Below are 25857 nucleotides of genomic sequence, written 5' to 3'. Positions count from 1 at the left end.
CTTTCCTGGAAGGGGAGTATGTAACCCTGGTAAATCCTAGCCGCAATATATCGCTCGGCTATAGAGAACTTCTCTTTAGCTCGATCGGTTGAGTGTAAGACTAGTAAGCCAGAGGTCCCGGGTTCGATCCCTAGCGGAGGAAGTGATTTATATTTAATTAATCATGCGCTCTGTTACATTGGCGCCCAACGTGGGGCACGAAGCCTTTGGCACAGTTGACTTAAAAACCTGTGTGTTTCGATATTATGTTTTGGTTTTGGATGAAACATGTTTCCCATCAACTGTATTCTGATCCTTACCTGTAGTGAAAAACGAGGTGAGCGCCTGGGAGAGGAGGGACCACTGCCAGTCTCCGTCTGACTCACTTCAACAACAAGTTCCTCGCTCATGTCTTTGGTAGCTTCCTTGTGATGCTTGGGTGAGCGTTTAGGTGAGACAGAGGGACTTTTTGAGAGTCGCTTCGGTGAGGCTGGGACTGTAGACTGTAGATCTCTGTCCTCGCTACCTCTGGATAGCCGTGGAGACTTGCGCGGAGAAGGAGAAAGTGGAGCTATAAAATCATTACCTGGGATACTTATTTCCAGGGGTTTATTTTCCTCCTGCACTAATTCTGATGAGATTATCTCTTGCACATCATCATCAACCTGCGAGTTTGCATTGTCATTACTATCTATGGTGGACGATGAACACTGAGGCTCGGACAGCCCTTCGATTTCCCCCGCCGGCACAAGCTCTGTGCTGAAAGACACATGTCGGATTTGTCCTACTTGAGTGTCAGAGCTACACACCTCCATGTTGCTGCTGTCCGCCTCAGCAAACAAAGATTGGTGACCAGATTGTTCGGAGTGAACACTCTCCGAGGATAGGGGTACAGATTCCAAATTACTCTCCTCTAATCTGTCTGTTTTTAAAGAAGGGGATACACTACTACTTATGATCTGACTGGCGTTATGCACACGGTCGTCTATGGAAGTATTTTTTACATCGTCTGAAACCATGTCCTCATCCTCAGTTAGGTCGATCTCTATGGGGTCTTCCTTTTCTTCTGATATTACATTTTTTTCCTTGACAATTTCCTCCTCCAGCCTGCTGGGACCCTCTCCATACTGCTGGTATTTAGGAGTGTATCGACCCCTCACCGGGGACTTTGACAGCTTCACAGTTGGTGATCGGGGCAGACTTTTCATCAAGGGACTCTGTCGTAGTCTTAGAGGACTGTCATGGGTATCCCTTAGTGAGGTAAAGGGTGTTGGCATCTCAGGGGAGGCGGGCAGCCTGGCAACACCTTCAATTACACCCCCTAGGGGAGACAACTGTGTGGCACCATCTGGGGAAGTGCCTTTTACATCCTCTGGGAGTGGAGATTGTGTGTTGAAGGTTTCTGTGCTCTCGTCTGCCTCCTGTATCAGGTCTGTTGACAAAAACACACCAATATAGTCTTCTATGTGAAGGGTACAGAATACAAGGGGACAGAAACATTTGACACAGACATATTTTTTATCTACAGTCTCTCAAGTTTAAAAAGAAAAATCTGACAATGTATCAACACATATTAATTCACATTTTTCTCATCTTCTCCACATCTTGTAGATAATGTGGGTTTTCAGTATGAATATATATGCCCGGTATTAGTTCTGAAATCTATTTATCTATATATGTTTGATCACTTTTAAAGTATCAGGACCTTTTTTCAGCCTAAATGTGTTGGAGTAGAATTGTGTAACAAGAGATCCCAAAGGGTTCTTGGCGCCCACCATAGTACCATCTTCATTTGTTCTATGTCATTTTGATATTTTCTCTTCTTTCCTCTTATCTGTTTGATCAGTTTGCCTATCCGCCATCTTTATCAATCTTTCGATCAACCTCAAAAGTTAACATGCACAACGACCAAGGGAAACCTACATATCAAATTTGAGATGACAAACTTAAAATCTAACAAAATGGACGGCCGATATGATATGACATGATATGAATAACTTAGAAGAAGAGGAACCCTCATGTGAAATTTGAGAAAGATCCCTCCAAAAAAATTACGCCCAAATTCATTACAACTACCTACCGGCCATCTTGGTTTTCCAATCATCCCCAAAATTTGAAATGCCGAACTAGGAACCGTTGGGAACCTTTGTGTGAAATTTGAGAAAGACCCCTCCGGAACATTCTGGGAAATAGCATTAACAAACTTTCATTCTCAAATTGAAGATAGCTGGCTGTCGGCCATCTTGGTTTTGCGAGTCCAAAAAACTTGATATGCATATATAAGGATCATGGGGAACCTTCATGTGCAATTTCAGAAAGATCTTTAAAGTACTTTCTGAGAAATAGCGCTTACAAGAATTGTTTAAGGATGGAATGACGGAATGACGGACCTGTTTGGACGGACTGACAGCGACAGTACAATACAGTATTGGTTTGTTGGATTCCCTTACCAGTGCTATACAGTACCTAGTTATTTGTCCCCCGTTACTTACCAGTGCTATACAGTACCTAGTTATTTGTCCCCCATTACCAGTGCCATACAGTACCTAGTTATTTGTCCCCCGTTACTTACCAGTGCTATACAGTACCTAGTTATTTGTCCCCCATTACTTACCAGTGCTATACAGTACCTAGTTATTTGTCCCCCGTTACCAGTGCCATACAGTACCTAGTTATTTGTCCCCCGTTACTTACCAGTGTTATTTGTCCTGTGTATTTAATCCTCTTTGTCCCTTGACTTACCTGTGTCTCCTGTATTAAACTTGAAGGTGATGTCATCTTCATCCAAATCCATAGGGATTTCTGGGTGTGGTAGCTTCCCTTCTTCATGTAGAGGTGGCCGTCGCAGATCGTCCAACTTAGCATAGTTCTTGGGTGAACGGGAAATGCTACAAATACCAACCAGGAAAATGTCGATACCAGAATTCTTGTTAATATTCTGACCTCATCAAAAAAGATAAGCATCAATCTTAACCTCGGAAAATTTTCAGATAAAAGCATCCAATAATTAAGTTGTTTCTGATTTGGTTTCCATGTCTTAACTAGCTAGACTTGCAGTCATTAGGACCAGGTGTACTAGCTAGACTTGCAGTCATTAGGACCAGGTGTACTAGCTAGACTTGCAGTCATTAGGACCAGGTGTTGATGCTCCAATGCTCACCTACTTTAAAAACTGAAGTCACTAAAGTAATGACGGTGAATATGGACATGAGTAACACTATATGCACTCCCCTCAAATGGCGAAGGCCTAAAAAGTGCAGTAATTTCATACCTCTCTGGTGTTGGGCTTCGGTCTTTTAAAGATCTGGGGCTTGGCGGAGATACAGGTGATCTTCGACCTTTAGGCGTTCTCTGCACCTTGGCCCCTGAGAAGTGGAGATGTGTTGGCACTGGAGCTGAAGGTAAATCCTTGGGTGTATCAATAAAGGATACAGTTCTGGGGGAGCCCGGGAGAGAGGCCTCGTGGAATCCCAACTTCTTGGCAAATGGCTTGGAGACAGATGACTGGTTCAAGTCTTTAAGAGAAACATAGCGCAATATGAAATATTTCCGTGCACTTACACAATGCTACCTTAACAAAGTATTTTCATAAACCAATTCTTGAGGTAAATTAGTATGATGAAACCTTACAAAAATTCCTTACAATGAAAAAACGATGCTGTCAAATACAAATAGTAAAGGGTGGCACTTTCAGCTTAAAGACATATTTCAGTATTATAATAATGTTCTTTTTATTAAAGTTATTAACAAACATCAACAAGACAGTGACATATTCTATCGATCTCAAAACAGCAAAATCATGAAAGTACAACATAAAACATAATGAAATTTTATAGTAAATCACAACTTTCTGTGGTTGCTATGGTAACATCACAATTGCAGCCACATTTAAAATAGAGACTTTTAAAATAGTTGTATGTTTTTTTTATTGGCCTTAGAAGAAACATTACCTTCTGTTCCAGTCTGTGATGGTGATAGCTGAGTGGAGGGCGACCTCACGAGGAACCTCTTCACCTTGAGTATGGACTGGGGCGTGGCATGAGTTGAAAAATGTTTCTTAACTGGTGTTCGTCTCTGTACCTTCGGGGTCTCCAGCATGTTCAATACCTCTGCTCCAAATATCTTAGACCTTCTGCAAGTACATCACCAAGGGACTTGTATGTGAAGAAATTGAAACTGATAACAATCTTTAAGTATTATAATAAAAGGAATAATAAGATTTGAATCAATCATTGTTACCTTGAATCTATTTATACCACACCAATTCCACTGTAGGCTTTTTTTACCATCATACCACTTCATCATTCCCCTCAATTTATTTTGTAACCATTTAAACACTTGAAAAATGTCACCCATATATTTTGCAGTCAAGGAGGGAAACCTAAACAACATGATGACATACCTTCTGGACATCAGTGTGGATGGGCTCTTGGAACTTGAGAATGGAGTCAAAGTTGACAAAGCTGCTGGCCGCCAGGGTGTGCCCTTCAGCCCACTTCCAGGGTCCTCATGGATTTTCGGATAAGTCACAGGCTGGGATATGCTACAGATAAATAACCTTGTTAGCCTTATAAACAAAGTGGGTGGGAAACATTCCAATTCCTCAAGCCATTTGGTTTGAAATATTTTAACGTTTTGCATTGTGAAGTGCTGATTTTCTTAAGGTTTACGTTCACTGGTGCAGACTGTTTGTCTTGCTATGACATCAGCTTTTGGGCAGGCTGAAATAACGATAGCTGTGTGGTTTGCTTTGATATTTTGTTTTTTGTTTTACCATTTGAGCGAGTTGGGCTACTAACGATTAACATATTCAAGCATTTGGACGAACAAGACTACCTGCTGAGAAAATGGATTAAACCCACAAATTTAGGTTTCGACCAGTTTTTAACATTTTGTTTATAACATTTTTTGGCGATTATTTCTAATAAGAAACATACAAATTTTGGCATGTGCAGGTCACATCAGGAAGTCAAAATCTGTACATGATTTATTTAGAATTTCTAAGTGAATGGGAACACTCTTTCTCATTTTAGTTAACCTCGATGAATCATTAATGTATAATTCACATCAGGAAACAAACCTTCATATCTCCCTACTGTCTGGCCTACAAATGTAGTGATGTTGATAGCGCCGAGTTGGAAAAACCTACCTGAGTCTAGACTGTGGCTTTGGTGTGATGGGAGTACAAACAAATGGTCCAACAGCATCTTCACTAAATCTGGGTAAAAAAACAACAATACTGAATATTCATCTTCATGTTAATTGATTTTTATCCTTCTCCTAATTTCATTGGACAGAGGATAAATTAATATACACAATTGACAGGTACTCTTTCTTTACAGGCTCATTCAAACATGTAGAAATAATTTAAATTTGAATTTAACTTTAACCAGTGTAAGGAAAGAGGAAAGGTCTCCCAAGTGAGTGTTACAGTTAATCAGTGGATACAGAGATGGAGGTAATTGCCATTGTTATATAAAAGTTAAAACAGGGTTGTTCCCCCTTGCACACTTACTTTTCTGGGGAATCCTCCTCAAGTTTTACCTCCCGTACTTTGTCAGCTACCTCCAGAAACAGAGAGGCCTGCGAAACCACACGAGTGTGGCTGTTGTGTGTCACTGTAGTGGACAACGGCTTTGGTTTCCTCACTTTGGTTAAAAAGAAAAGTCTGATTTTACAAGAAAATATACAAACATGTATACATAGACTTTCAGTACAATGAAACCAAGGCTAAACAGCATCATTTCCGATTCCTTGGTATTCTATTCCATTCCTGTTTACATAGTTGATTATGAATTGAATTACTAGTAGGCAATGAAGTCCTAGGGTAGAGCCAACGCCGAGGTGAGTGGTGGCAGATAGGTTAGTCCCGATGTCCTTCGCTTGGATACCAGAAGGTATGCAGGGCGATTGGAGAATAATGGCAAATCTAAAAGGGTACATCAATCGCAACAAACTAGGGACTGGTTTTCTTGTGTTTATTAGTATGGTCTACTGGTTTCGACCGAACAGTGGGCTTCATCAGGACTAGTAGGCAATGTATACAAGGCAATTTCTGCAGAAAGAAGAGTCCATCGATTTAATTTCCTTCTGTTTAGAAACAAGATAGTAACTTCATCAGTTACGCTACCTTCTCTCCTCTGTACTGCATTTTTCTTCGGAATGTTGTGATTTTCAAAGATAAGTTTCCTCTGGACGCCTGACAGCACCGACATGAAACCATCCACGATTGCGTTCCTGGCCGCTACTCTCTCACGTGCCTTAGAGCTGGTCTCCGTCTATAAAAATATGGCAACTTTACAGGTTTGTGATACCATAACACCTATCTTACTGACAAAATGTGGTCAAGGCAGTTAAGTAAAGTGCTGGTCAAGTCAGCTTTTCCTCGGTACTGTAAAGATTACATCAATACCAGACTTAAAAAACATATCTTCACATATGTATTACAACATAATAAACTGAACTACAACCATATAGGTTAATGTTTTTAACAAAACTAGCAACCGGAGAAAACTGGTAGCGTACTTACAAACACAGTCTGTTTAAGCCTCTCGTTCAGTTGGATGGCTTCAACATATCGTGCCCGCTGGAGGTAGTGCAGTACCAGTACCTCCTGGGAATGTGGTTCTGAACTCTCAGTCAAATACTCGACCAGTTGGCGCTCCTCTGCATCAGTCAGTGGTAACTGGAGCAGCTGGTCCATGGTTTTCACTACACAGATAAAGAACCAACTATATATACTGTATATAAACAATAAAACTATTTTGAGGATTTTGAAGACATGTGATCACATTTTTACAAACATTACCGATTCTTTGCTCTCACTAATGCCTCGGTTTATTACCATAACATATTCACTGTACACCGGTAATTTTGGCAGAGGTATAATTTCACACTTTTCGAAGAAGGATTCAACTGCAAATTCAACAATGCAGCAAAAACTTCATATGTGCAGTGTTGACTGAAATAGAAGCATCTGAACTAATTCACAACACTGCAATATTAAATACTGAACTTAGGGATATTTTGGGGAAGTCAGATTTGACATGTAAAATACGGCATTTTATGGTTCCTGCTCGTTAGAATTTGGTGCTTTCTGATATCTGTAGTTATGTGGTTGCTCCATCAGTTCATTAGGCTAGGGTTGGTGACAGGTAGATTTTGAAATATCAACTCATTCACCCCTGAAGACACATTTGAACTCTTCCAGTTCAAAGGTTGGAATAGTTCATTATGAAATTTCAGGGGTGAATGAGTTAAAACAGACATAGAGGCAGTAACGTTCATAATGTTGACAAGTCCAGAGTTGTGCAAGTAAGTGACAGCACTCCTTCTTCTTTAGCCTGTTTACCCAGGTATTTTTCTTCAAGCATGTGTTAGTACCTAGCTGTATGGGATTTTACATGCTAACTTACTTTTGTGTTAATAATTAAAAGCAATGACAGTGACTTATGACCACATCCAAAAAACCAAACAACCCTTAGTATGGTACAACAGTGAGAGGCGGTTTACCACTTACTCTGCTGACAGCCGAGGAACAGATGGAACAGTAAGTCGTGCATGTTGGCCTGGTCTCTGTACGTCCTCTGATACTCCAACGCCTCAGCAGTAAGTCTGCAACAACATCACAAACAAAACTCTGGTTACAATAGTTTGAAAATCAGTAACTGCTAGTGTAAGACGAATGTATATCACTAGTCTACATCTGTAACAAGGCTCTATGCTAGACAGTAACCAAGCTACTTCATTAAAAATATCTCCAAAGACTCGCTAACTCCATTCCGCTGGTGCCTATAAAACCACCTACCACAGATTTAGATTATTTTGGCTTCCACATATATGGCAGATATTTTGAAATGAAACAGCACAAAATTAAGCAGTACAAAACAGTATTGTACAAGAAAAGCACCACATACATCTAATCCCATAACATGAGAGGCCGCTGGTCGGCCTTTTTTCTATCGGATATGATTTTGCCGACTGCGACATCTCATTTCCGAAGCACTTATTCTTTGATGCAGTTTCCACCCGAAATCCGGGCGGAACAAAATTGGCTTGAAAAACTCACTTAAGTCGTTAACAGTTCATGACAACGATGTCTACTCACGGTTTATATAATAAAGATCTCATATGTATGTCACAGAGACAAATATATAGTATATTACGGAATAGAACACTCAAAATACATGTCCATGTCGTTGTAGCACATCTCTGACCTACATTTTAAACATGGCTTCCTGGATTAATACAAAAGAGTAGGGGGATTTCAAACGGAACGGAATGATACGGAGTTTGTTTGTATTCCGCTTGTGAAACATTACATGTAATCCATTTTTGTATTAACCGGAAAAATCATGGCAAATGCTGTCTGCTTCGCTTCGAATGAGGAAAAACTCATTATTTATGTCTTTGACACAATTTTTTTTCAAATAATCATGGATTTATGGAAAGGAATATTTATTGTACCCTTTTGACCATTTAAATGTATGTAAACACAATATACTATTTCTTAATCTGAACTTTGAAAATGTGATCGTCAGCATCGGGAAAATCAGATATGGGCAGTTAGAGGTTACGCGGTGCCTGTCAAAAGTTTTTCGCCGTGTAAAACCTCTAACATTGTTGGAGTACACATACATCCTAATCAGCCTCAGACTATTAATGGATAGAGAATCAGTCAGAAATACATACATAAAGTCAAACTACTAAAATCAAACCATCATCATCCCTAATCTCATCTAACATCAATATGTTGGTGATACTACAGGCAGTTAATAGCATACTTAAATCAGAATATTTTCAAATTGTCTGACAAAATACTGTGACAATATCGACCTACCCACTGGCCAGGAAAACCGTCAGTTTGAGTTTAACATCCTCTGGTGATGTCAAGGGTGGCTGAGCAGTGCTCAGGTAGCGAAGGGCCATCTTGCTGGCCCCTTGGTAGAGTAAGGCTCGGATGATCCTGCTGTGCTGCCACCGACCCATCTCCTCATGAACCATAGGATTCAATATTAAAGACAACGCTTCCTATGGATTACATAAATCAGTGTTCATAATTAGTGCTAGATCTAAACACAGTTTATTGAAAAAGGCAAAGGAAGATGGTGTCCACAGATGATTTGGCAACTCAATGGCTAAGCAGAGGTGCAAAGAGATACACCTAAAGAAAGTTGGTAGGAAAAATGAAGATCCCAAGTGTTGTAATAGAGACAAAAGATCTGGTACAAAACTCATGGAACCTACACCATCCTCAAAACTTACGGAACTGATGTTGATGAGTAATCAATTGATTTTATTTAATAAGGTTAGTATTTCTGTATGAAGTCACTTTTGTTTCACTTCTGTTTAACTTTAGTTACCTCAAATTCGCTGTGGTCCAGTAGCCAGCATCCCTGGACCTGTTTCACCACACCCTGAGGTACAGCAAAAGTTTTTGAAAACTTACTGATCTTGTCCACAAACTGAAGGAGAAATCATTTCATCCTTTACTTGTATATCAGTGCGAGGAAAGTTGTACATGGCAATTTCTGAAATAATATGTGTGTGTAGTTACTCAAGTAAATAGGACCAGTATTGGTAGGAAATCAAAATACAACAAAAAGTTGTCGTCACTTTATATGAGGAAGCCAAAGAATGGCACTATTGGTGTGACTTGGGTGTGATAACAGACCTGCTGGTGCTGCTCCGGGTGGACGAGAGAGACGAGATCGAGGAGAATGTAGAAGACCACGCTATGTTTGGCTATAAGGTCGACGTCATCCAACAGGTAAATACTGAGCAGGGCCTAAAACAGTCAAAACGGGTCTAAATAGGGAATAAATTTCATAACAATAAATTGATGGAAGGGATGAAAGAAGACACGAAGGAAGAACATGATTATTGCTACACTTTGAGCTTTTGATAAACATTGCTTTGGTTTGGTTTAGTTTAATTTTGTTTAATGTCCTATCAACAGCAAAGGTCATTAAATTCCATTTTCCTTGAATGTACCGTAAATGAATTAATACTTTATTTTAGGTGAAATAACTTACATGTAGACTAGGAGGAGGGTAGAGACCCTCTCCTCCTTCTCGGCTCCACAGGTTCTTCACGGCCGGCCCCATGTGTGACAGCAGACCATCGATCATCAGCAGGTCAGAGTCCGCGAGGTCACTACAGACAAGACAGAATGACGTCAAAACATGTACAGTACTAATGATACACAATATCACAGTATATGGACGAATCATGCTCTGGTGATCAACTATTTCTTTTGGCCATGTCTGCATATAAACTGTTAACCATACTTGTATAAACTGTTGACCATACTTGTATAAACTGTTGACCATACTTGTATAAATTGTTGACCATACTTCTATAACCTGTTGACCATACTTATATAAACTGTTGACAATACTTGTATAAACTGTTGGCCATACTTGTATAAAATGTTGTCCATACTTGTATAACCTGTTGACCATACTTGTATAAACTGTTGACGATACTTGTATAACCTGTTGACCATACTTGTATAAATTGTTGGCCATACTTGTATAAACTGTTGACCATACTTGTATAAATTGTTGGCCTTACTTGTATGATGACCATACCTGTGCAGTTTGTGTAGCTCCTGCCTCTTGGTCCTATAGGCGTGTACTAGGTTGGATGCTGGGTAACTGTACCGCTGGTCTGTTCGGTCATCAGCATCTAAGATACAAAACAGCACAGGTAAAATGGTGCTAGATATCATAAGAAATTAGTGCTATTCATCAGAGCACAAGTACACTGGTGCTGTTCAACATTGCAAGCACAGGTAAATAGGTACCACAGGGCTTCCTAAAGATTATTCATTGATTTATTATTACAACTGAAATGCCTTAATAATTCTGTATCATATTCCAATGTACAGCAATTTAAGGTAGAAACTGATGTCATTCATCTTTTCCTATTTTGTTTTGCAACTGTATTTTCATTTACTTACTCAATCTACAGGATCGTACACTGAATCACACTCTACTATAGAGGTGGTGAGGTGCAGGCCCCACACCTCCTTGAGTGTGCTCTATTTATCTAACATCAAAAAATATCTTACTATCATTCATTGTCAATGCATACTGGAAAATGTAGAAGTTTCTCTTTCACTTTTATCATCTTATCTACTGATCATCAGTACTCTGCATTCCAGTACCCAGTAGTTCCACTGTGGCAGGTGAACACTGGACCAATATGGGTTTTACTGGTGTAGGCAAACATTTCACCAAAACATTACCTCATATGCAGTAACAAAAAGTATTTATGAAGGGTAAATAATGTGTAACTCACCATCATGTTCTGGCAGTAATCCGACCCTGACAAACCAGAGCACCATCTGTAAGTGTTGTGTGACATAGGTGAGGGCACACAGTTTGTTCTGAAGGTCCACAAATCCTGGAAAAGATGAGAGGGTTCCCAAATCCTGAATAAACAAGTCTATAACAGGGTAAAATCAAGGCAGAATTATAAACTAGATGCATGTGTAGTATCCATACATTCTTCCTGTTACCAGATGTCTGGATAATGATTCAAGAAACACAATAATGTACAAAGAAGGTATATCTCAGCAAATAACAATGGTATACGTATTCTAGATTGACATACACAACTATCTATGTTGGCAGTGAATAGTACCAAATTTTAAGGTGATTGGATAGAAATGAAGGGTCTACTTGTCCAGGTAAAATCTTGTCAGGAGAGATAGTGGGAAGGAATGATTCCAGTAGAAACCGTAAACATGGTTTGGGGGTCGGGTAATAACAAATAAATTACTATTATCTCGTAAACATGATACTGTTGTGTCTGAGAAAACTCACAAAACATTACCATCTCTCTCTCCTACAACAAATCTTGTGTTTCACTAGTACATTTTTATTTACTGAAGTCTCGGCTGTCAGTGATATACCTACCCTGCTCTGTGGTAGGTGCCGCCTGGTTCAGTAGGACCTTGAAGATAGAAGTAAGGTACTCCAACTTCTGCTGACACTGGTACAGTGTCTGTACAGACCTCTGATCTAGGGTGATGCCCGACCAGTCATACAGGGGAGTACCTGTGTGTTAGTAATAGAACATGTGAAAACAGCTTTGGACCAAAATCAGATTTTTTTTATTGTGTCAAAAATATTCTTTACATCACAAACACTAAACACTTTTAATTGGTGAATTTTACACTAAAAATGACCAAAATGTCCTGAAATTAAACTCTTTGAAAAACAGGAAACCCTGTCAGATATCAACTTACATGTGGAGTCTATAATGTTTTTGATAGTGCCAACTTTATTCCATGCCCAGTCCAGCAGGAACTTGAGGGTACAGCCTACGTGTACATACTCTGTAACCAAACACAAGCAGAAAATGAACATCTACTTACATAATATATCAGCTTATATCAGCATTGAGTCTGTTTCTGAAATCTGAAAGTGCCGACATTGATACTGGTAGTTGCTGTTTTTGAAATCAGAAATGTTACATTAAGAAACAGTTCCTAACACTCCCCAAAACAGGTGAGTTCATTACCAGAACTTTTGTTATCAACTTAACCCATACAGTAGTGGTGTGACAGTTTATCATGGAGCAAGTTTACCCTTACCTGTAAACCCAAACATTCTCAGCTTGATACAGCCAATATTAACAATTAACATTCTCAGCCGAACAGTTTTGTGTACTTTCTCACTTCTGTACTTTGCTTTGTTTGACAAACAATAAACAATGTCTGCTAAAATATCTGAACTGAAAATGATTTAATAGAATAACAATAATCAAGAAAAATATTATTAGCCAAGTGAACTGTCCAACCCCACATCCCACTGCTGATGTGAACATTACTGAACTGTTATTGTGGTCAAGGTTACTAACTCACAGCCCACTGCTGATGTGAACATTACTGAACTGTTATTGTGGTCAAGGTTACTAACTCACATCCCACTGCTGATGTGAACATTACTGAACTGTTATTGTGGTCAAGGTTACTAACTCACAGCCCAATGTTGATTAATATAATCATCCCCACCTTGAGGGTGTGACAGAGTAATCTCCAATCCTCGGGGTGATGTTTTTTGGTTGTCTAACCCTCGGCAGAGCCTCGGGTTAGACAACCAAAAATCACCCTGAGGGTTGGAGATTTCTGTTACACCCTCAAGGTGGAGATGATTATTTTTCTCCCATCCTATTATTTCAGTCACAGCTCCACCAACAGTAGTCTGTCTTATTTGAAAACAAAAACAAATGTGGGATGTGCATATAGTCATTCACTTTTGATGACGTCACAATTACCGGCGACGCATTTGAATGACGTCAGAATTGAACACATGCTAATCGGCACGAGCCTATCTCCCTCTAGGGGATGACAAGCTGATCTTTACCGGCTAAAACGTAAGACACACCTGTGAAGGGTGGGAGAAATGTTTATTATCACAATTGTTCTTGTGATCTGGTGGTCTACTTTACAACTCGGGTTCCTGATGTTGACGGAGGTGTTTTTATGGTCAACTTACCCCCGGCTGCCCACTGCTGAACACACTTGATGAGGAAGCTGATCATGTTGTAGTCGAGAGCCAGTGACAGCAACATTTCTCTCATCTCAAGCTGTAGGAGATTAAACCATAGTAAGTTAATCTGGTGACAAGAACTACCAAGGAAAGTCAAATCAGTGCAAAACTGCAAGTTGTGGATCTTCCAAGGAATGATGTAGTAACTAGAGTATCAGGATCAATCAAGGTTTAAAATTACAAAAGATGACACTAAATATTACAGAGAGTGTGACTTTACATTACAATAGTACAGAGAGTGTGACTATACATTACAATAGTACAGAGGATGTAACTATACATTACAATAGTACAGAGAGTGTGACTATACATTACAATAGTACAGAGAGTGTGTCTATACATTACAATATTACAGAGAGTGTGACTTTACATTACAATCGTACAGAGAGTGTGACTATGCATTACAATAGTACAGAGGATGTGTCTATACATTACAATATTACAGAGAGTGTGACGTTACATTACAATAGTACAGAGAGTGTGTCTATACATTACAATATTACAGAGAGTGTGACTTTACATTACAATAGTACAGAGGAGTTGACTATACATTACAATAGTGCAGAGAGTGTGACTATACATTCCAATATTACAGAGGATGTGACTGTACATTACAATAGTACAGAGAGCGTGACTATACATTACAATAGTACAGAGGATGTGACTATACATTATACAAAAGAGACGTACCGGGGTTGGAGTATGTGTGGCGCTGTCCAGTGGACGGGGTAGCAGCCCCATGTAGACACTAAGGCCGTACAGCTCTTTAGGGTTCAGTAGGATGGAGGGACCCATCTTGTTCATACTGGCCAGCACCTGTAATTAATAGAAAACTTATTAACATACAGGAAATCAACACCAATGGAAACATTTACAGAAAATGTCTTTTTTACATTGGATATCAACTTCAAAATGAAATTTTGTTTTTAATGAAAATTCAATTTTCATGATGTGATGATACTGGGCACCATAACAAAGTATGAAGTGATGAAATCAAACAAGATCTCAATTGTTTGCATAAAGGTCTCATTCAGGGACAAAAGCGAGATTTTTAAAATCCTTTGTTTTGGACTACAAGGATGGGTACAGAATATGTACACTGAGGTTACAGTGATTATTACCAAAATGAAAATCCATTTTATATTATTACTCACAATGAAACACCATTTTACACCGGAATCAATATTATAGGAAGACATTTATTTTATAGTATATCTTGTTCAGTGACCAACAGCTCCATCTGAAGTTATCACCAGACAAGTATTCATGCCGGGTCATACCTGTCGCTGTGTGCCAAGGTAGCTCGCCTTCACAAATCCCGATTCTGTTACCATTAATGCCTCTGTCAAAATAAAAGCAGGAAATCTTGGTGACCAAGCCCTTAGATGGTAATGATGAAGGAGTGAAACATGTTGTTCACATAGTAATGTAGACGTCACCAAAGTGACAACATTAACTCATTCACCCCTGAGATTCCATAATGAACTATTCCAACCTTAGAATTGGAGGAGTTCATATGTATCTTCAGTGGTGAAGGAGTTAATAAGCCCAAAAAAAATCTGTGTATTTATTTTGTCATGCATAACAAGCCAGCCAACACTTAACGGTCAAAATGGACCACATGGTAGATAATATTGTAGAGCAATGGCAGAAAGGGAAATATTATCTCAATATGTGCAAGGGCTATTGGTGTTTATATAATGTCCTCTTTAGCAGATGTTACAAAAGAAAACCTCCATCTTGTGGCAGTTCCCTCATCAGTCGTCTTATATGATCACCTGGGATACAACTGTGCCCATCTATTCTTTTATATAAGAGGTATTGACCATGAACTTTTTGGTGTATCATCATGCTATGAAATGCCTAAATATTTTCAGTCCATTCAAATTTCCTACTTTATCTTCATAAGATATTTTTTCAGAACTAGAAAGTTTGTATCTTTAGATGTGAAGTGAATCAGTAAATAGCACTCACCAAATGCTAAAGAGGATGCTAGAAAGTTTGTATCTTTAGATGTGAAGTGAATCAGTAAATAGCACTCACCAAATGCTAGAGAGGATGGGTAGAAGTGTTGCTCCGGAGGCATCGGAGAGTTGTTGGTGAACTTCCTTAGTCTCTCTGTCCCAATGTGTACTGCCTACAAGGAGAAAACTTCAAACCTGAGACAAAACCGTCACAGCGCACAACAGGACCTCAGTAACAAGCACTAAAACTGTCCAGAGTAAACAGCATACTTACCTTATGGACAGTGTTAACATCTGATGGTTGAATTTGTTAGTTTTATATACATCCGTTGGAATTTTATCAGAGAAAGCAATATCTAAACAATTAATATTCAGACATTGATTGTTTAGAGGTCCGACACAATGCAGAAGAATCAAACCCACATCTACTGACACAAAAGCACTATCTCCATGGCATTTTTAGCAAAAGAAACTGTTTGGTTGGTAACTTAAAACCAAATTTTGGAGCAGAAATAATTGTTTTAAGAACTTTCATAGATTAATTTTAATTTAGAATAAAGAATACTTTTCATCCAATGCATTTCCTTATAAACAAATCATTGATAGTACACAGTAATGATGGGATGCTGTTTTCAGAGAGCTGTTCACACAAAGGTTAACGACACAACCAGAGACTTACAATGATGTTGTCTGGTGCAGCTACATCAGCAGCATCCTCCAGACTGAGGCAGGCTAGATAGGGACAGGTGTCCATGATGCCGCTCACGTTTCTGTGACATTACAATAGGAAACTTTGTAGTTTGAGGAACAGCATACCTCAGGCCTCAAATATTACAAACTTACAGTTTATAGATATATATATAGAGAGATTTAGTGGGATCTCCTACTCTGAGAGACAGGAAAAGCAAGTATACAGGACTCATATATCTACAGCCAAAAAACTTATTGGTGAAATAAAATCATTTTAATGCCAGCTATTAAACAAAAACCAGCTAACCAATCAGAATCCAGTAGCCTCATTAATAATGCTTCAATGCATCACATGGCCATCAAATGTAGTCTTGAAACTGCGATCCAAAATTGGTTGAAATCGGACCATTTTAGGGTAGAACTTTATTGAACAAACACTCCTAAATTAATATCCCTTGTCTTCTCTTTAAGTTTCTTAACATATATTTTAGCCTACTCCGGGTTGCTACGTGTTCGTCAGTAGCCTACCTGATGGTTGCTGGCATCTGAGCATGGTACCACCTGTTCATGTCAAACATGGCGAGGTGACAGGTGTCGCGGGTGGACTGGCCATCACTGCTCTCCCACACCATCACACACAGACTGAGATCTGGGCCATGCACACCTGTAGGTATATATACATAGCTTTATACAAGTACACAGCTTCTGTATCCATATATCTGTTGTAACTTTGAGCACAATAATGAGAAAAATAAAAATGAATATCAAGCTTATCATTGCATACATAATTTCACCTGTACTCTTAAAACATCTTATTTACAAACATACATTTTTTGAAATGAATAAATATGGTAAATATTGTTTGCATTTTTTTTTTAAATTTGTGATAGAATCTTCTTCCTAAATATTTTGCAGCATCACTCAGCAAGGCAAATACAGAAGTCATTTCTATTCTTTTAGATTAAATACAAAACTTTTTAAATCTTGATATAAAAAGAGAAAATCCTCTGGAAAAAACAGACACACATCCCTGTAATAGGGTTGAACATTGATGTTATGAGACAAATAAAGATATTTTTAACCCTTCAACAAGGATCAACAGTATTTCAGCAATTTTTAAATTTTTGAAGACTTATGCAAACCCGTAGCAATGTTATAATTAGTATGTTTACATACTTTCCTCAAAAGACTCGTCTTCACCAAGTCGAGCTGGCGTGCTGTAGTTGGGGTCTTCGAGTGTGTAACAGGCTACTATTCTACTGGACACTGTAGTTTTGTTTCCTTGGGTCAGTGGACTAGATGTCAACTCCAGCTCATAACGCAGACTCACCGATGTCAATTCCTGTGGTATATTTACACATATTCAAAATATCTTATTGGTAAATCAAGAACTTAATATTTGAGTACACAAAATCTTGCACCTCGGCTGATAAGAGATGAATCTCAAATTAAGACCTTAGAGTTATAATAACAGTGTTGATTTGATATAAACCTGTTATTACTAAAATACTTTTGAACACTTCACCAAATGAAAGATCAGTAATTTGTGATAAAATGTAGAACATGATATGCAAAGAAACAAAATGATACAAACTAATCAGATATTACGATATAAAATCAGGCCTGGTGTTACCATGACAACCTACTTACCTCATAGAACGCTCCGTAGTTACTGTACCAAGTCTTCTTATTGTAGGCAAGCTGATAGAGCGAGGTAGTGGCCACACCCTCATCTCTGGAAAATAGGACAGTATGTAACTCTCATCAAGACATCAACACCTTAGCCAAGATTATATTCTAAAGGGCTAATTCTTAACTAAATATCAGGATAAATGGGAAGAGAGTGTTTTTTTTCACTTTAATACGAGTTTAACAGAGAGATAGAAAATTAACTATGTGACATACTGTTGTTCTGAGGGGTCCCGGGCCATCCACAGGTAGCAGAAGTTTTTTGGGTCGTTTTCTGGCTCTTGGTAGGCAATGTGTGTTATTGGAACAGCGTCCACTTCTAATCGACTGCTGTACCTGTGTAACATATCACAAAGACTACAGATAAGTAAACATAATGATAATCGCCATAGTTCAATTGTGTATTTATTACATCATTGACAAGTTTTTTGGTTGACAATAAAATTGTCTGCTAGCTCTTGTGAACTGTTCACGTTTATTTAGCTTAATCCTATTAACAATTCACAATTATAACTAGCATTTCTTACCCAGCTACTGTCACATTATCTTTGCTTCTACTATATACACATACTAATTCTAATTTCACTGAAGGGTTTATGAACTTGAGTTCCACGTATATGAAAGACTATATTTTTACTCAAACCAAAGAGGACTCATACAATTTAATGGTGGAACAACTGACTCTAATAAGTAATGTTGACTGACTGACAATATGGCCATATATTCACCAGGTCTTTCTCCCTAACAAATGATCTTAACTTTCCAGAAACCCTTTATAGATAGCACCTGTCAACTTTCATCCATTAGTTTAAACTCACTCAACCACAGGTATGTGTAGTTTCCACAGCTGGAAGCAGCCAAAGTTGAAACCCACCACCAGGTTGCCGGTCTGAGGGATATATTTCATACAGCTAACCTTGACATCATCTGTAAAACCATTTTTTTAAATTTATGTTTATCATGTCATCCAGAAAATTATTCAACATACTAACACACTATTCAAAACGCTCACCCTGGACCTAAAAAATCAGAAGCCAAGTGTGAATTTCAATTTTTATAAACAGTGGCCTTTCTTTCTCGGCCTAGAACCATTATGGATAAGCAATCCATTAAAATCTTTCAATATTTGATGTATTTTTTTGAAGTGTAATACTCTGTGATCCTTGGTAAAAACGTAAATCTGGCTTTCATTAAATCAAGCATTTGTTTATACATTAAATAAGATATACATTTGTAATTATTGTGATCGCTTTAAATGGACACAAAATACAAAACATGCTTCTAACATATCATAAATATGTCTTGTCTGTATCCCCAAATTAATGGAACAGTGTACAGACCAACATCACAAGCAGATAAGGTGTTAGGAATGTACATATATAAAGGAAGGAATCACACTAGTTTTGTTATGAAGCAGTGTTGTATACAGACCTGTGTTGAAGAGCTTGAGGACGGTGCCATCACATCGCCGGTACTGGTATTCACCCTGACACTGGGCCTCCTCTATCAATATAGACAAAACAACAATCAATACTACCCAAAACCTGGAGAAGGGCCGTACCAAACCCGTCTATTTTTAGTAACAGTGACCTTGACCTTAGAAATATTTCAAATGCTATTGCATATCTACATTTTAATTGTGTATCACCATGTCAAATTTCAGAAAGATCAGTCTTTTGGAAACAGAAATAATCTCTACAAAAGTGGACATACAGACAGACAATGTGATAACTATAGGCACCAGTATCAGATATGCGGGCCTTTAAGATAAGTTTATAGAAAAAAAACCTTTCACTACACATTTAAACATATACTACATAGTGATGTCGCTTTAAACATTAATAGGTAATACATATATTACACTATATTAGGTCATATAGACATTATTAAGTAACATAAAAACATATAGCTGGGATCTTCAAGTGGTTAAATAAAAGAAGATTACTTAATAATTTGATCAACCAGCTTCAGATTTCAAATATGGGTGACAGTACTTGTGAAAAGCTGTCTTTCATTTTTGTACAGTTATATTACAAAAACTAACCTTAATTTGTCAAACTGATAATTAGTATTGAAGGGAAATGTACCACACAGTATTCAAACAGTAAGTTTCTGCTATACTTAGATAGCTATATAATGTCTCTAACATGAAAAGAGCTCAAACGTAAACATCAGAACATGTGGAGAGAATTTTGATATAATGGGTCTAAGTAAATCAAATTTAACAGCTAGATGCACTGACCATCAAGAACCATACAGAGTTGCTGGCCCTTGGATGCACCCTGAATGCGGCGCTGCTGGACATCCCGTGACCGTGGAGTGATGAACAAGAGTCGGTTGGGCATCACTTCATCAGAGTAGTCGGTCTCGTCATCCACACACATATCTGTTATTAGAGATATCACAAGGAAATAGTAACAATATCTTACTGATCAACTCTGTCTCAATATATTGTATTTCCCTGTTAGTTTTAGAAGTGTTTTACAAAGTTAAGTATGAATACTAGACGAAATATTATTCAAAGGAAAAAAACTCATTTAAAATATGGAGGATCAAGTAATCTAAACCTCAATATTTCTGATAAATGTGTAATTTTTACAGCGTATACCATCAGTTTAAATGGATAGAGTATCCAATTCCTAAACAGTAAAACATGATCATAGCAAACTACTTGTCACATAATTAGTTCACAAATTTTAAGTTTAGAATTTGATCTTCACTAGATAATTCCTTACCAGCAGTCAATATCTATAAAAGGTAAATATTTTATTTAAGGGAAATTCAGTGTAAAAGAGCTAAGTTACCAATCAAGTACACCAAGCCTCCTTCAGTGCCCACTGCCACGATCCCGTAGAACTGACGGAGTTGTTCGTTCAGGGCCCACACAGGAACATAGTCACCACCAACTGCAGTCACAGGCTCCACATAGGTTACCTATCAGAAGTCAACAAATCCTACACATTTTTATAGTTTAAAAGGGCGAGTCCAATAAGACACATTTTTCCATCACCCACTAAACAAATGTTACTAATTATTATCAACTGTAACAGTCCTTCATTAATACCAATTATAAGATGATTTTTTTCCTGTTGCAATACAGGTATCTATAATTGTGGAGAAAAAAACCCATTATTTAATAACATTGCAAATTTCTAGAGATTGATCACAATGAAAGTGAAAATTAAACACAGTATACAACACAATCTCAAACTCATGGCTACAATGTCAGAAAGGATAATGTGTTGTGATATAAAAACTTGATTGTACTCCAACAAGGTGACCACTATAGGATACCGACATTCTCGGAGTGTGGGACCCTTCTGGTCTGGTGAGTTTATTAATAATACCTTATGAGGAATTTCCACAGCTTTTACAACTTTTGACAGGCCAACATCAAACATGCACAGCATTCCATTGTCTGACGAGTTGTTGACTCCCAACAGCAGTTTGAAATCTTGATTACAATTGTATTGAGCTACACTGGCAATGCTGGTGTGGGAGTCCTTAAGTATTGCACCGAATGTCCATGATGCCAGGCAATCCCGTGTCTTTGTGTTGACAACCTCAACCACAGGGCCATGGGTGATCCAAGATAACGCCCCCTCTGTAAACAGTCCACCAGATCATATTTGCATCTCAATAAGAATATTTCCATTAATTTACTTACTTATTCATGAATGCTGTGTCTCCATGTTTGAATTAATTTGTAACAAATCGTGATGTGTCTATAATGTGTGTGCCAATGATGTTATATAATTGATTAAGACATGTAAGTCTATAAAAGGCTAAAATCACCAATCGCTACAATAAATCAAGATCACTAAAAGTGGTCTGCTCATGATGCCCGGAGGTGGTCACATTACAGGTTTCATTGTGTACTGGATGTGTATTATATATATATACAGTAGGTTTTTTTGTTACCTAAACCTTACAACAACCTGTTCCTTTATGAATTGTGAAAATATAGCATTATTTGTATTGAAATATATTCCTCAGTTTTTGGTTATTTTGGGAAAGTAAGGCACTTTTTAGCTAGGGGAGGCTATCTGTATTTAACAGTAAAAAAATCATGAAGATTCTTTGAGGTGGAATAAGAAACTCAGAAATTACATAACCTTGCAGACTACATACAAAATACATATACACTTTGTACATAACACAAATATACAGTGGTGCACAACATACTAAAAACAAATATTCAAATGTATATATCAGCTGATGAGTAACTTGTTCACTGATTCTAACCATTGACATATATTATGCATTTACAATCAATATCAAATCGCACGTCAGATAATCAAAGGATTTCGTATCGTCTGGTTCTACATCGGAAAGTTTACCTTTAGAAACACCGGCACATATAGGGGCTCCCTGGATCACAGATCCAGCATTAATGTTAGAGATAGTGCCGTGTTGATAGGGCAGCAGCGGTGATACTAGGTGTGGCTTGGTTCCTGGTCTCATCTTGGAGATTTGGCAGTGGATTTTCCTGTAATGATAAAAAACTGCAAGTGTTTTTTAAAACAATTAATCTAATACACACAGGGTTTGTAACATGGGTTAAACACAAACTTAAATTGAACAAGATATCTGCAATGCATAGGCCACAATTAGAATTAGGAAATCTAAACCAACACTTTCCAGTAAGTTTACTGGTGATTGCCAATCACATCAACTGTCAGAGGTACCTATAGGTGTACTTCGAATTTACATACCAATTATAAAACAGTGTTTCTGTAGCCTTTATATGTGGGTGCACATTTTATAATCAACATAAATATTTGTTTAAGCTTCATGTTTACACTGTCCCGTGTGATAATTGTACAAATCTTTGATTAAAAATATGAGACAGCAAGAGTAAACACAAAACTAGTCGTACATTCGTAACATACACCAATGGATTTTTGGAATAATTATTCCACAGGAGTCTGACGTTTAATTAATATATGTATAATAGTCTATATATAAAAAGAAATACCCCGTATACTATAAAAAAACTTCTTTTTATTTTTTATAATATACGGGGTATTTTTTTTTTTTATATATATATAGACTATTATACATATATTAATTAAACGTCAGACTCCTGTGATTATTCATGTTTTAACACCTTACTAAATGATATTTCGATGACCAGATCCAAGACGATTCGGCCCTTCATATACAGTTATTACACTAGGTCCTTGTTATAAATATCGACGTCTGTATGCCAAACCAGTAAGGCACACATTGTCAGAGTTGTCCGTATGCGCTAAAAAAAACTAGCTAACCATTTTTACCAGGGCACATATCATCTGTTGATATTCGAATCGGTGTAATAAGGTAAGACCAAATCGGCATAACGGTTCAATTCAATGTACTTCCATTAAACTAGCAATGTAAGAACGGTCTAATTCAGAAAAGCATCTTTTCGTGTAAAATAGAGAAGAAACCTACACAAATGTCGCTGTCCTTATTCAAAATATAAGAACAACATAGAAAATCCACTCCCGGTACAGGTCGTTTAAACCGCCATCTTTGAACTACACGTGCGAATTTCAGACTTCTGCGCAGGATATAGCGCAGCACCGGAAGTTTACATTTCAGGTGACATTTCCCGGACAAATTTTGTGAAACAATTTAGTTTCTGCAAAATTTCAATGGACCATTACAGGCTTCTGATAATTAAATGATGCATTTTCCATACACCTTCATTTTTCAAGTATAGAAACACTTTTTATACCTATTCTACTCGCACAGGTAGAAAGGTCATGTTGATTGGTTTAATATTTGCCGCGAAATATTAAAACGAATTTGATTGGCTGTTTCGGGTAAAATAGGAAGTCACTGATGTGTACGGTACACATACGGTGTGTCACGCTATGCAAGGCTAGCAGTAGCGTGCGGTTTTCGATACGTAGTGTATATCATTTTATTTATAAGACAGTGTGTGCTGTTGTCAGTCCAACAAAATGAGATAGCAACAAAGTGGATATTCTGTTTTGGATTTTACCAGACATTGCCACAGGTGTATAACACCGTTCATGGCCAAATGGATAAAATAGAAGGTAGGTGTTTGTTGTGCAAACGGTGTAAATATTAACGTAATACAGCGTTATCTGGACGAAACAGATCATTATACTAATGTTGACATAAGTCTCGACTCTTCCCATGACTGCCAGTGACAGTGCATTCATATGAAAAATAGGCGTTTTAAAAGGCGATATACTGTGTATATAAAATACTATAATATATATTTTTGAGTTTATTATTATTATTATTATTATTATAGTACGGTATATATGCACATTATATAAACCGTAATTTGATTGTATGAAAAATACCCACTACTTAAGTACTTTCAGTTTGTCCCATAAATGTCCAACGACCAATGGAGGTACAAAAAACGTTGTATTTAATTTCAATACTGTTATTATATTAGTTTTGAAGACACTCGAATTACAGGATATGCTGGACTGTAAATACTTGAATTTTTTATTTTTATTATATTCATTAATTTTGTAAGTGTCTATTTGCTTTTTAAGTGGGATGGGGTAAGGGACATTAGATACCTATAGGTGGGGTGAGGTTTCTTTACTTACGTATATATCTGAAATGTTATATAGTATTTGATTTAATATATAAGGTATGAATCATTTATGATAATATCAAAGAATATGTTGTTAGGGTATTCTGAACAATGAAAACAAATAAAAATGTGAGGCATCTTGTCAGACTGAATAATATATAACACACTTAATATTCTTGAACCATACATACATAGACCAATCACTGTTGAATCCAACGATAAGCTACATGTATGTAGCATACATTGGCACCTATTTCAATGCATAGTTTTTATATAGAATTCATTTTAATTTAATATATACTTCTTAAAAGAATTATATAATACAAGTTTTACATATTGATTAAAAAAAAATGACATCCTTCATAAATGATGGTTCTATGAATAGAAAGATGAAATATTGATTGCATGTCGAAATGACACCTGGAACAAACCGGCCCGAACAAACTGAGTCGGCTGATTTGCATGATTTGTTGATTTTTCGTAGATAAAATTATTTGGAGACAGCTTGCTTATCATGATTATTTAGAGACAGCTTTCTCAATTAAATATCAGACTAAGGAAAATTAGGATAGGTGTAATTATTCTTAAAAAATATATTTTTAATTATTCATTAAAAACGTCTTTTTACGAATTGTTCAAGAACTGAATTAATTAGTTTTAGGAATTGTTAAATGCTGTTCATAAAAAGTGATGTCAGCAAAAGAAAAGTTAATACGTTTCACAGGACTAATTAGAATTACCTGCAATGTGTGATTATTAGTGTGGGGTATGTCGTGATTCAGGTATGCAGTGACCCGGTTGTAGGTAAGATTGTAGTCTGGTAATACAATCAACCCAGAAATGGCGGAATTGCATGATTACACTACATTATAGGTAACAGACAGCTGGAATTTTAAAGATCTTTCCTGTATTCTGTTAGGGAGACCTATTTGTTTGCAGTAGACCTATGTGATCTACAGATTTGAAGGTGAAGTGTTGATGTCCTCGGCTAAGCTGTGATCATTGTGAAGGCCGATAGGCTACGTCATATGGTTAATAGTCTAGGATTATAACCACCAAACTAGTATTTGTCAATATATGAGCAGGCAAACTATTTTTTTCCTTTCAAAATTTTATTTCATTCACTTCGACACTTCGTGACTTGTACATACCGGTAGGTGTATCAGGGTTTTCCATCAACATGACATTTAGCAATTTCACGCGAAATTAGATGTAAAAACATAAATGTTTCAAAGAAAAATTGCACTAAAAATGTATACTTATTGGATAAATAATATTCCTGGTACATCTTGTTTTATATTAAGAAAACACATATATTATATCCATATGCAATGAACACTAGAACTACTGTGAACTTTACCAAATTGTCAATTTTCTGATTTCTTTTTCAAACACAACAAGACAA

General features: G+C 37.3%; 2 protein-coding genes across 3 annotated transcripts in view; one reads left to right on the top strand and one right to left on the bottom strand.

Moving 5' to 3' along the window:
- The window catches only part of LOC110462941 (protein ELYS-like), a 31161-nt gene extending 7750 nt beyond the window's left edge, over nucleotides 1-23411 (bottom strand). For both annotated transcript variants that reach the window (XM_021517192.1, XM_021517193.1), the window contains exons 1-34: nucleotides 23321-23411; nucleotides 22225-22373; nucleotides 21232-21488; nucleotides 20689-20818; nucleotides 20127-20270; nucleotides 19316-19387; nucleotides 18703-18811; nucleotides 18101-18220; nucleotides 17846-17930; nucleotides 17372-17537; nucleotides 16724-16859; nucleotides 16185-16275; nucleotides 15585-15678; nucleotides 14822-14883; nucleotides 14232-14357; nucleotides 13488-13578; nucleotides 12236-12325; nucleotides 11904-12044; nucleotides 11284-11388; nucleotides 10572-10668; nucleotides 10014-10134; nucleotides 9653-9766; nucleotides 9342-9443; nucleotides 8819-9009; nucleotides 7499-7593; nucleotides 6509-6690; nucleotides 6110-6257; nucleotides 5495-5627; nucleotides 5129-5197; nucleotides 4382-4522; nucleotides 3930-4111; nucleotides 3251-3494; nucleotides 2722-2867; nucleotides 300-1411 (exon numbers count right to left, since the gene is read on the bottom strand). In XM_021517192.1, coding sequence (XP_021372867.1) covers nucleotides 300-1411; nucleotides 2722-2867; nucleotides 3251-3494; nucleotides 3930-4111; nucleotides 4382-4522; nucleotides 5129-5197; nucleotides 5495-5627; nucleotides 6110-6257; nucleotides 6509-6690; nucleotides 7499-7593; nucleotides 8819-9009; nucleotides 9342-9443; nucleotides 9653-9766; nucleotides 10014-10134; nucleotides 10572-10668; nucleotides 11284-11388; nucleotides 11904-12044; nucleotides 12236-12325; nucleotides 13488-13578; nucleotides 14232-14357; nucleotides 14822-14883; nucleotides 15585-15678; nucleotides 16185-16275; nucleotides 16724-16859; nucleotides 17372-17537; nucleotides 17846-17930; nucleotides 18101-18220; nucleotides 18703-18811; nucleotides 19316-19387; nucleotides 20127-20270; nucleotides 20689-20818; nucleotides 21232-21488; nucleotides 22225-22348 — 5220 coding nt within the window. In that variant the 5' untranslated portion in view covers nucleotides 22349-22373; nucleotides 23321-23411. The remainder of the gene's footprint in view (nucleotides 1-299; nucleotides 1412-2721; nucleotides 2868-3250; nucleotides 3495-3929; nucleotides 4112-4381; nucleotides 4523-5128; nucleotides 5198-5494; nucleotides 5628-6109; nucleotides 6258-6508; nucleotides 6691-7498; nucleotides 7594-8818; nucleotides 9010-9341; nucleotides 9444-9652; nucleotides 9767-10013; nucleotides 10135-10571; nucleotides 10669-11283; nucleotides 11389-11903; nucleotides 12045-12235; nucleotides 12326-13487; nucleotides 13579-14231; nucleotides 14358-14821; nucleotides 14884-15584; nucleotides 15679-16184; nucleotides 16276-16723; nucleotides 16860-17371; nucleotides 17538-17845; nucleotides 17931-18100; nucleotides 18221-18702; nucleotides 18812-19315; nucleotides 19388-20126; nucleotides 20271-20688; nucleotides 20819-21231; nucleotides 21489-22224; nucleotides 22374-23320) is intronic.
- Nucleotides 23412-23745: 334 nt separating this feature from the next.
- The window catches only part of LOC110462913, a 77363-nt gene continuing 75251 nt past the window's right edge, over nucleotides 23746-25857 (top strand). Inside the window, exon 1 of the mRNA XM_021517154.1 lies at nucleotides 23746-23931. Coding sequence (XP_021372829.1) covers nucleotides 23916-23931 — 16 coding nt within the window. The 5' untranslated portion in view covers nucleotides 23746-23915. The remainder of the gene's footprint in view (nucleotides 23932-25857) is intronic.

This window comes from Mizuhopecten yessoensis, unplaced genomic scaffold (assembly GCF_002113885.1).
Source record: "Mizuhopecten yessoensis strain PY_sf001 unplaced genomic scaffold, ASM211388v2 scaffold10847, whole genome shotgun sequence".
In the NCBI taxonomy this organism is placed as follows: Eukaryota; Metazoa; Mollusca; class Bivalvia; order Pectinida; family Pectinidae; genus Mizuhopecten; species Mizuhopecten yessoensis.
Note: the sequence above shows the minus strand (reverse complement) of the source record. Positions and strands in the feature narration are given on the sequence as shown.